The 11899-nt window shown below is 57.2% G+C and overlaps 1 protein-coding gene across 1 annotated transcript; it reads left to right on the top strand.

The window, feature by feature from the left end:
* Positions 1 to 4380: 4380 nt before the first annotated feature.
* On the top strand, positions 4381 to 9410 carry LYPD3 (LY6/PLAUR domain containing 3). Its single transcript, XM_030970081.1, has 5 exons — positions 4381 to 4429; positions 6839 to 6973; positions 7907 to 8080; positions 8752 to 8889; positions 8973 to 9410. Exons 1-5 carry the CDS (start codon positions 4381 to 4383, stop codon positions 9281 to 9283), a joined length of 807 nt encoding a protein of 268 aa, XP_030825941.1. The 3' UTR covers positions 9284 to 9410.
* The last annotated feature ends 2489 nt before the right edge of the window (positions 9411 to 11899 follow it).

Here is an 11899-nt window from a genome sequence, read left to right as displayed (position 1 = left end):
GGGGGGAAGGCGTTTTGGGGGGGGGGGGGTCTGACCCACCCCCCCCTCCCCCACCCCCTCCCCCCCCTCCCCCCAGCCGTCCCCGCCCTGCGCTGCCCCCTCTGTGACGTCACCGGCTGCCGCCCCGCCCTCTGCCCCTCCCCCCGCGCCGTTTGCCGCCGCACGACGCTGACGTCACTCAGAGGTACCGGGGGGGGGGGCAAAGGGGGGGCGGGGTCACCCTCCCCCACCCCACCCCCCGTGTTCACCCCTCCCCCCAGACGGGCTCGAGCTGCGGCGGGAGGAGAGCGGCTGTGACGTCACGGGGCCGCCCGATGTCGTCATCACGTTCCGTTCCCGCGGCGAGCTCGTGACGCTGCGCGAGGAGCGCTGGGGGGCGGGGCCGGACGGGAGCCACGCCCCCGGCCCCGCCCCTACCCCGCCCACCAATGGGAGCGGTGAGCCGGGGGGGAGGGGCGGGGTTGGACTGGTCCGTACTGGTCCATACTGGTTTGTACTGGTTTGTACTGGTTTGTACTGGTTTGTACTGGTTTGTACTGGTTTATTCTGGTTCATTCTGGTCCAGGCCCCGCCCCCCGGCTCTGCCCCACCTGTGACGGTTTCTGCCCCTCCCCCCTCCCGGCCCTGCCCTGCCCCCGCCCCCAGGATCGCTGCATTGACGTCATCAGCAGGGGACCGGATGGAGTGGGGGAGGGGCCGGGGGGGGAAGGGTGGGGGAGGGGCAGGAGAAAGGGCGGGGCTAAGGTGGGGGAGGGGCATTGGATGGGGGCGGGGCTTTGAAGGGGAGGGGCCACAATGGGGGGGAGGGGTCCTGAGTGGGGGAGGTGCTTTGAGGGGGGAGGGGCCTTGGAAGGGAAAATGGTTTCTGGGTTTGGGGGGGAGGGGCAGCAAAAGGAGGCGGGGCCACAGTGGGGGGAGGGGTCCTAAAGCGGGGGGGGTTTTGTGGGGGAGGGGCAGGGAAAATGGGCGGGGCCACAGTGGGGGGGGAGGAGTTTTCAGGATGGGGGCGGGGTTTTTGGGGAAAGGGGCGGGGTTTCCGCCGCGTGGGCGTGACCAGCGTGTTCAACGTGGGCGTGGCCACTCCCCCGCGGACCCCCCCGCAGAGGGGGAGGGGCAGCGGCTCCGGGGGTGTGGCCAGGCCGGGCCCTGCCGGGGCCTCCTCGCGTTCGATTCCGGGCGCGGCCGCCGGGCGGCGCTGCGGTGCTGCGGGAGCGCGCGGTGCGAGCCGGGTGAGGCCGCGGAAGGGTTAACGGGGGCTGGGGGGGCTGGGGGGGCTGGGATGCGGTAAAAAGGGAATTTGGGGTTACTGGGTTATACTGGGAGGGACTGGGAGGGGATTGGGGGGTTTGGGGTTACTGGTTTGTACTGGGATGGACTGGGATGGAACTGGGATAAACTGGGAGGGGTTTGGGGGGGCTGGGATGGGGTAAAAATGGGGATTTTGGGGTTACTGGTTTATACTGGGAGGGACTGGGAGGGGTTTCGGAGTGACAGGGGGCACTGGTTATACTGGTCCGTGCTGGTTTAAACTGGTTTATTCTGGTTTATTCTGGTCCGTACTGGTTTTTACTGGTCCTTACTGGTCCGTACTGGTTTTTACTGGTTTTTACTGCTCCGTACTGGTTTTTACTGGTCTATACTGGTCCATACTGGTTTTTACTGGTTTATTCTGGTCCATACTGGTCCATACTGGTCCTTACTGGTCCGTACTGGTCCGTACTGGTTTTTACTGGTCTATACTGGTCCGTACTGGTCCGTACTGGTTTTTACTGGTTTATTCTGGTCTATACTGGTCCATACTGGTCCTTACTGGTCGTTACTGGTTTTTGCTGGCGCAGAGGCCGGGCCGCCCTCGGGGCTGCATTGCTGGGGCTATGACGGCCCCGCCCCCTCCGGAGACTCCGCCCCCATCGAAGGCCCCGCCCCCCTGCGCTGCGGTGGGGGGAGGGGCCGCTGCTTCACCGCCTGGGGCCGAGGTGGGGGAGGGGCCGAGGTGGGGGAGGGGCCCAGGGGGAGGTGGGGGGATGGGCTCTGTGGGGTGGGGGATGGGCGCTATGGGGTGGGGGATGGGGTCCCTGTGGGGCCAGGGGGTGTCTCTATAGGGTGGGGGTCCCTATGGGGTCTCTATGGGGTGGGGGTCCCTATGGGGTCTCTATGGGGTTTCTATGGGGCAGGGGGGTCCCTGTGGGGTCTCTATGGGGTTTCTATGGGGGGGGGTCTCTATGGGGCACGACCCCCATTTCCCCCCTCATTTTCCCCCCCCAGGTCTCTATGGGGTCTCTATGGGGCTGGGGGTCTCTGTGGGGTCTCTGTGGGGTCTCTATGGGGCTGGGGGGTCCCTGTGGGGTCTCTATGGGGTGGGGGTCTCTCTGGGGTCTCTATGGGGTCTCTATGGGGCACGACCCCCATTTCCCCATTGGGGGCCCCCGGTCTATGGGGTCCTTGGGGTCCCTGTGGGGGCTGGGGCACACCCCCATTTCGCTCACCCGCCAGCCCCGAGTGGTGCCGGAGCCCCGTGGGGCTGGGGGGGCTGTGGGGCGGATCTGTGGGGCGGGGGGATCCTGTGGGGGATCCTGTGGGGGAATCTATGGGGGAATCTATGGGGGATCCTATATGGGGATCTGTGGGGCAGAGAGGCTCTATAGGGGATTCTATGGGGCAGGGGGCTGTGGGGGGATCTGTGGGGCCGGGGGCTCTGTGGGGATTCTATGGGGCAGAAGGATCTATGGGGGATTCTATGGGGCAGGAAGGATCTATGGGGGATTCTATGGGGCCGGGGGCTCTCTGGGGGATTCTATGGGGCAGGAAGGATCTATGGGGGATTCTGTGGGGCCGGGGGGCTCTCTGGTGGATTCTATGGGGCAGGAAGGATCTATGGGGGATTCTATGGGGCAGGAAGGATCTATGGGGGATTCTATGGGGCAGGAAGGATCTATAGGGGATTCTATGGGGCAGGAAGGATCTATGGGGGATTCTATGGGGCTGCGCTGCTGCCGCGGCCATTTCTGCAACGCCCTCCCCGGTGACCCCTCCCCCCCCCCGCCCAGCGCCGCCCCTCCCCCCCTCGGGCCCCTCCCCCCCCTGCTCTTCCTCCCCCTCCCCCTCCTCCCTCGCTGCCCCACAGGTTTAGGGTGGGGCCGGCCCCGCCCCATTGATTGATTGGGGGGGGGGCAGGAAGGGGTTAAACCCCCGGTGTGGGGGAGGGGCGATTGGGGGAGGGGTCTGGGGGGGTTTGGGGTGGGTTATGGGGCAGAGCTGTGGGATATCTATGGGGTTTCTATGGGGCAGAGACCATTTAGGACCCGCTATGGGGCTGAGCTATGGGGCTGAGCTATGAGGTTTTCTATGGGGTTCCCTATGGGGTTTTCTATGGGGTTTTCTATGGGGCAGAGCTATGGGGTTTTTTAGGGGGTTTTCTATGGGGCAGAGACCATTTAGGACCCCGCTTTGGGGTTTTCTATGGGGCAGAGTTTTGGGACTCTGCTATGGGATTTTCTATAGGGTTTTCTATGGGGTAGAGCTTTAGGATCCCGCTATGGGGCAGAGCTTTGGGGTTTCGATGGGGTTTGCTGGGAGACTTTCTATGGGGTTTTCTATGGGGCAGAGCTCTGGGACTCTGCTATAGGGCGGAGCTTTGGGATTTTCTATGGGGTTTCTATGGGTTTTCTATGAGGATTTCCTATGGGATTTTCTATGGGGCAGAGCTATGGGGGCTGTGCTGTGGGGTTCCTATGGGGCAGAGCTCTGGAATTTTCTATGGGATTTTCTATGGGGCAGAGCTTTGAGACCCTGCTATGGGGCAGAACCACGGAGTTTCTATGGGATTTTTTGGTGGGATTTTCTGTGGGATTTTCTGTGGGGTTTTCTGTGGGGTTTCTATGGAATTTCTATGGGGTTTCCTATGGGGTTTCTATGGGGTTTCTATGGGTTTTCTATGTGCTTTTCTATGGGGTTTTCTATGGGGCCGAGCTCTCGGATTTTCTATGTGGTTTCCTATGGGGGTTTCTATGGAATTTCTCTGGGGTTTCCTATGGGGTTTTCTGTGGGATTTTCTTGGGGTTTTCTATGGGTTTTCTATGGAATTTATATGGAATTTCTATGGGTTTCCTATGGGGTTTCCTGTGGGGTTTCCTATGGGGTTTCCTGTGGGATTTTCTCTGGGGTTTCTCCTTTCCCCGCACCCTCCGTGGCCCGTGGGGCCCGTGGGGCTCCCTGAACGCTCTTTGTGGGGCCCGTGGGGCTCCCTTGGCCTCTCCGTGGGGCGGGGAGCCCCGAGGGGACCCCACCCGGCCCCACCCGGCCCCACCCCGGCCCCGCTGCCATAAATGGGGGCGGTTCTGCCCCACGGGCCGGGGCCGGGCCGGGATGTGGGGCCGGGCCATGGGGGGGGCGCGGCCGCTGCTGCTGCTGCTGCTGCTGCTGCTGCCAGGTACGGGGGGATTTGGGGGGCACACGGGGGGATCTGGGGGGATTTGGGGGGATTTGGGGGGCACACGGGGGGATCTGGGGGATTTGGTGTCAAGACTTGTGGGGCGGGTGAATGTCAGGGCTGAGACCTGTGGGGCAGGAGGATGTGGGGCAGAAAAGGGGAGTTTAGGGTCGGATCTGTGTGGTGGGGGGGGGGATGTTTGCGGTCGGATCTGTGGGGCAGGGGGGTTCAGGGCTGAGCTCCATGGGGCAGGGGTTGTTTGGGGTCGGATCTGTGGGGCTGGTGAATGTCAGGGCTGAGATCTATGGGGCAGGGGGGTTGTCAGGATCAGATCTATGGGGCAGGGGGAGTTTAGGGTCAGATCTATGGGGCAGGGGGGTTCAGGGGTCAGGATTTGTGGGGCGGGAGGGGTGTCAGGGCTGAGCTCTGTGGGGCAGGGACTCTTGGTGATCAGAGCTATGGGGCAAGGGGTGTTTGGGGTCAGATTTATGGGGCAGGGGCGTTCAGGGGTCAGGATCTATGGGGCAGGGTCGGATCTGTGGGACAGGGTGGGTGTCAGGATCAGATCTATAGGGCAGGGGTGGTTTCTATGGGGCACGGTCAGGATTTGTGGGTCAGGGAGGTTCACGGCTGAGCTCTATGGGGCAGGGGGTGTCAGGATCAGATCTATGGGGCAGAGGGAGTTTCCTATGGGGCAGGGGAGTTCAGGGCTGATCTCTATGGGGCAGGATCAGATCTCTGGGGCAGGGGAGTTGTCAGGATCAGATCTATGGGATCTATGGGGCAGGGGGGGTGTCAGGATCCGATCTATGGGGCAAGGGAGTTGTCAGGATCAGATCTATGGGATCTATGGGGCAGGGGGGGTGTCAGGATCCGATCTATGGGGCAGGGGAGTTGTCAGGATCAGATCTATGGGATCTATGGGGCAGGGGGGTGTCAGAATCAGATCCATGGGGCAGGAGGATGTCAGGGCTGTGCTCTATGGGGCAGGATCCGATCTATGGGGCAGGGGGAGTATAGGGCTGTGCTCTATGGCGCAGGATCAGATCTATGGGGCAGGGGAGTTGTCAGGATCCAATCTATGGGGCAGGGGGGGTGTCAGGATCCGATCTATGGGGCAGGGGGGGTTCAGGGCGTGCCGTGGGTCGGGCAGGACAGGCCGGGGCACGTCCGGGCCCGCGGGGAGGGCGCGGTGACATTTGGGGCATTCGGGGCCGGTGACGCGCGGGGTGGGGACGGCGGGTGTGGGGTGGGGGGGTGGGGGGTGGGGATCTATGGGGTGGGAATCTGTAGGGCACTGATCTATGGGGCACTGATCTATGGGGCAGTTTATGGGGTCACTGATCTATAGGACAGTGATCTATGGGGTGGATCTATGGGGTCAGGGCTCTGTGGGGCACTGATCTATGGGGCACTGATCTAAGGGGCACAGATCTATGGGGTCAGGGCTCTATGGGGTGGATCTATGGGATGGGATGTATAGGGCACTGATCTATGGGGTAGGATTTGTGGGGTGCCTGATCTATGGGGCAGTTTAGGGGCAGTTTCTGGGGTCAGGGCTCTATGGGGCACTGATCTATAGGGCAGACCTATGGAGTGGATCTATGGGGCAGTTTATGGGGTGAATCTATGGGTCACTGATCTCTGGGACAGGATCTCTGGGTCCCTGATCTATGGGGTGATCTATGGGGCAGTTTAGGGGCAGTTTCTGGGGTCAGGGCTCTATGGGGCACGGATCTATAGGACAGTGATCTATGGAGTGGATCTATGGGGCAGTTTATGGGGTCAGGGATCTATGGGGTGATCTATGGGGCAGGATCTCTGGGTCCCTGATCTATGGGGTCAGGGATCTGTGGGGCAGGGGTCTATAGGACACTGATCCATGGGGCAGTTGATGGGGTCAGGGCTCTATGGGGCAGTTTTTGGGGTGGATCTGTGGGGCAGTTTATGGTGTCCCTGATCTATGGGGTGAATCTATGGGGTGATCTATGGGGCAGTTTATGGTGTCCCTGATCTATGGGGTGAATCTATGGGGTGATCTATGGGGCAGTTTATGGTGTCCCTGATCTCTGGGTCCCTGATCTATGGGGTGATCTATGGGGTAGGATCCATGGGGCAGGGCTCTATAGGGTGAATCTATGGGTCCCTGATCTATGGGGCAGTTTATGGGGTCAGGGCTCTATGGGGTGGATCTGTGGGGCAGTTTATGGGGTCAGGGTTCTATGGGGTGGATCTGTGGGGCAGTTTATGGTGTCCCTGATCTATGGGGCAGTTTATGGGGTCAGGGCTCTATGGGGTGGATCTATGGGGCAGTTTATGGGGTCAGGGCTCTATGGGGCAGTTTTTGGGGTGGATCTGTGGGGCAGTTTTTGCTGTCCCTGATCTCTGGGTCCCTGATCTGTGGGGCAGGATCTCTGGGGCTGCGCTGCCTCGGCTGCCGTGAGGATGATGATGGCGGCGATGGCGGCTCCTGCGGTGACGTCACCGATGTCACCTGTCCCGACAGCGACGTCTGCGGGGAGGCCCTGGCGGCCGTGACCTGGAGTGAGTGCGGGGACCAGTGCAGACCAGTATAGACCAGTATAGACTGGTATAGACCAGTACGGACCAGTATGGACCAGTACGGACCAGTATAGACCAGTATAGACCAGTATGGACCAGTATGGACCAGTATAGACCAGTATGGACCAGTATGGACCAGTATGGACCAGTATGGACCAGTATAGACCAGTATAGACCAGTATGGACTGGTATAGACCAGTATGGACCAGTATAGACCAGTATGGACCAGTATGGACCGGTATGGACCGGTATAGACCAGTATGGACCAGTATGGACTGGTATAGACCAGTACGGACCAGTATGGACCAGTATAGACCAGTATGGACCAGTACGGACCAGTATGGACCAGTACGGACCAGTATAAACCAGTATGGACCAGTACGGACCAGTACGGACCAGTATAGACTGCTATAGACCAGTATGGACCAGTATGGACCAGTACGGACCAGTATGGACCGGTATGGACCAGTATGGACCAGTACGGACCAGTATAGACCAGTATAGACCAGTATGGACCGGTATGGACTGGTATGGACCGGTATGGACCAGTATAGACCAGTATAGACCAGTATAGACCAGTATAGACCACTAACCCCGAATCACCCCCGAAACCCTTTCCCAGGCCCTCCCAGTCCCTCCCAGTACAAACCAGTAACCCCAAATCCCCCTTTAACCCTTTCCCAGCCCCTCCTAGTCCCCCCAATCCCCCCAGTTCCCTCCCAGTATAAACCAGTATAAACCAGTAACCCCAAAACTCCTCCCAGTCCCTCCCAATCCCCTCCCAGTTTATCCCAGCACAAACCAGTAACCCCAGATCCCCCTTTAACCCTTTCCCAGTCTCCTCCCAATGCCCCCCAATGACCACACTGACCCTTCCCTTTGACCCCACTGACCCCATGACCTCTGACCCCCCAGGCCACGGCCAGCTGACCCTGGGCTGGCGTGGGTGTGGCCGGGGTGAGCCGGGCTCGCTGGCCCGGGCGCTGACCCTGCCCGGCCTCGTGGCCTTCGTGCGGCGCCGCAACTGCCGGGGGGAGGCGTGCAACGAGGAACTGCCCCTGGGGGGGCCACAGGAACCGCCCCCGACCGGTAATGGGGCACTGGGGGCACTGGGAGGGACTGGGGAAGGGTTAAAGGGGATTTGGGGTCACTGGGATAAACTGGGATCAAACTGGGATCAACTGGGAGGGCGCTGCAGTTCCCAAAGGCGCCACCAGGGGGAGCTGTGAGTTCATTGAGGGAACTGGGAGGGGCTGGGAAAGGGTTAAAGGGGGATTTGGGGTTACTGGTTTGTACTGGGAGGGACTGGGAGGGGATTGGGAGGAACTGGGATAAACTGGGAGGGACTGGGGGGGGTTTGGGGGGATTTGGGCTTACTGGGAGGGACTTGGAGTGACTGGGAGGGGATTGGGAGGAACTGGGATAAACTGGGAGGGGCTGGGAAAGAATTAAAGGGGGATTTGGGGTTACTGGTTTGTACTGGGAGGGACTGGGAAGGGATTGGGATAAACTGGGATAAACTGGGAGGGGACTGGGATGGTCTGGGAGGGGATTGGGAGGGACTGGGAAAGGGTTAAAGGGGGGTTTGGGGTCACTGGTTTGTACTGGGTTATACTGGGAGGGGCTTGGCGGGCACTGGGACAAACTGGTTTATACTGGGATATGCTGGGAAGGCGCCGGGCGGCCCCTCCCAGTGCGCAGGTTTGGGGGAGGGGTCTGCGGGGTGGCCCCTCCCCCTGACTCCCGGCCCCTCCCCCCAGCCAACAGCTCCGCCCCCTCCCCCAACGGCGTGCGCTGCTACGGGTGCCCGGCGGCCGGGCCCTGCCCCCCCACCGCCATCGTCCATTGCTACGGCGACCTCCGCGCCTGTTTCCATGGCAACGTCACCCTGCGCGCAGGTCAGCCCCCCCGGAACCCCGCCCCGCCCCGAGCCCCGCCCCCACCCCGCGCTAAACCACGCCCCCCTTGCCTGCCTCCCCAGGTAACGTCACCTTGTGGCGGGAGCTGCGCGGCTGCGTCCCCGAGGGCGACTGCGCCCCCGAGCGCCAGCGGCGACGCCGACGCCGCCCTGGCCGGCTCCTGCTGCCGCGGCGACCTCTGCAACGACAAGATGGCCGACAGGAGCTTGTTCTCGCCCGATCTGCCCCGGCTGGAGCTGCTGCCGCACGGCCACGCCCCCACGGCCCCGCCCGACAACGCCACGGCGGACGGGGGCGGGAAAAACGGCACCCGCGGCAAGATGGCCGCCACTGCCGCCGGTGGTGGTGGTGGTGGCAATATGGCCGCCGGTGATCACGTGGGCGCGGGTGATGGGAAAACGGCAGCACCCGAGCGGGACGTGGGCAGCGGGGGCAAGAGGGCCGCTGGGGGCAAGATGGCCGCTGGGGGCAAGATGGCTGACGGGGGCAAGATGGCCGCGGGGGCAAGATGGCTGACGGGGGCAAGATGGCTGACAGGGGCACAATGGCTGCCGGGGGCAAAATGGCTGATGGGGACAGAATGGATGATGGGGACAAAATGGCTGACGGGGACAAGATGGCCGCCGGTGGCAGGATGGTCACCAGGGGCAAGATGGCTGACGGAAACAAGATGGCTGACAGAAACAAGATGGCTGATGGTGACAAAATGGCCGACGGAAACAAGATGGCCGACGGAAACAAGATGGCTGATGGTGACAAAATGGCCGACGGAAACAAGATGGTGGATGGAGACAAGATGGCCGCCGGTCACGTGGCCCCCGGGCGGCCAATGGGGCGCAAGGACGGGATCAAGGGCCCAGTGGGGCGGGGCCAATCGCTGGGCGGGCCCGGGTGGCTCCTCCCCTTCCTGCTGTTGCCCCTCCTCCGCTGAGGGCGGGGCTTGTTCTGCAATAAATGGGTGTGGCTTGAGCGCCGCTGCCGGAGTCGTTTTTTGGGGGAAAATTGGGATTTTTTTGAAGGGAATTTGGTGGTTTAAAAATTGTTAAATTTTGGGTTAATTACATGGTGGTTTTTAATTGGGTTTGAATTATTTTTCACTGTGGTTTTTGTTGTGTTTTTTTTGGGTTTTTTCATTATTTTTCATAATATTTTCCTATTATTATTAGAAATAATAATAATTATTATTAATAATAATATTATTAATAATATTATTCCCTTAAGTCATAATTACCAATATAATTACTTACTATTAATATTATTTTAATAATATTAAATTTTATTCACTCCAATCGGTGATTATAATTAAGAATAATACTATTATTATTATTATCAGTATTAATGTTGCTATTAGTATTCTTTTACCCTCAAGTAATGATTATTATTAAAATTAATTAATTATTATTATTATGACAATTATAATATTATAATTTAATAAGAATCATTATATAATAGTAATTATTATTAGTACTATTATAAGTAATTATAATTTAATACTAATAATTCAATAATAATTATTGTTATAATTATCATTATATTACATTTACATCCTAATTACCAATATAATTACCTGCTAATAATATAATTTTAATAACATTCCATTTTATTCACTGTAATTAATAAACATAATTAGCAAAGCCTCATTAGGGCTCAGCCAGCCCCTCCCCCACAAGCCTTCCTACCCCAAAAATGACCAAAAAAGGAGATTTTGTCCCAAAAAGCCTTTAATAAATACAAAAGGGGGCGGAGCTCCCAGTACGGGAGAGGGGGGTCCCAGTTTGGGGGGATTTTGAGGGGAAAAAGGCGGGAAAATGAGGGGGAAATGGCGGGAAAATAAATGAGTGGAAAATGGGAAATATGAGTGGAAAAAATGAGGGGGAAAAAGGGTGGGAAATATGAAGAGAAAAGGGAAATATGAGGGGAAAAAGGCCAGAAAATGTGAGGGGAAAAAGGGAAACATGGGGGAAAAGAGAAATACGAAGAGAAAAGGGAAATATGAAGAGAAAAGGGAAATATGAGGGGAAAAAAGGCGGGAAAATGTGAGGGGAAAAAAGGCGGGAAAATGTGAGGGGAGAAAATGGAGGGAAACCTGAGGGGAAAACGTGAGGGGAAAGGTGAGGGAACTATGAGGGGAAAAAAAGGCGGGAAAATGTGAGGGAAAAAGAGAAATGCGAAGAGAAAAGAGAAATATGAAGAGAAAAGGGAAATATGAGGGGAAAAAAGGCGGGAAAATGTGTGGGGAGAAAATGGAGGGAAACATGAGGGAAATATGAGGGGAAAAAAGGCGGGAAAATGTGAGGGAAAAAGAGAAATATGAAGAGAAAAGGGAAATATGAAGAGAAAAGAGAAATATGAGGGGAAAAGGGAAATATGAAGAGAAAAGAGAAATATGAGGGGAAAAGGGAAATATGAAGAGAAAAGAGTAATATGAAGAGAAAAGTGAAATATGAGGGGAAAAAAGGCGGGAAAATGTGAGGGGAAAAAGGGAAACATGGGGGAAAAGGGAAATATGAAGAGAAAAGGGAAATATGAAGAGAAAAGTGAAATATGAGGGGAAAAAAGGCGGGAAAATGTGAGGGGAAAAAGGGAAACATGGGGGAAAAGGGAAATATGAAGAGAAAAGGGAAATATGAAGAGAAAAGTGAAATATGAGGGGAAAAAAGGCGGGAAAATGTGAGGGAAAAAAGGCGGGAAAATGTGAGGGGAAAAAGGCGGGAAAATGTGAGGGGGAGAAAATGGAGGGAAACCTGAGGGAAATATGAGGGGAAAAAAGGCGGGAAAATGTGAGGGGGAAAAAGGGAAACATGGGGGAAAAGGGAAATAAGAGAAAAGGGAAATATGAAGAGAAAAGAGAAATATGAGGGGAAAAAAAGGCGGAGGGGAAAAATGAGAAACATGAGGGAAATATGAGGGGAAAAGGGGGAAAAATGGAGGGGAAAAAAAATAAAGAAGGAAATATGAAAAAAAAAAAAAAGTGAAATATGAGGGGAAA

This window comes from Camarhynchus parvulus, unplaced genomic scaffold (genome assembly GCF_901933205.1).
Source record: "Camarhynchus parvulus unplaced genomic scaffold, STF_HiC, whole genome shotgun sequence".
NCBI classification, from domain to species: domain Eukaryota; kingdom Metazoa; phylum Chordata; class Aves; order Passeriformes; family Thraupidae; genus Camarhynchus; species Camarhynchus parvulus.
Note: the sequence above shows the minus strand (reverse complement) of the source record. Positions and strands in the feature narration are given on the sequence as shown.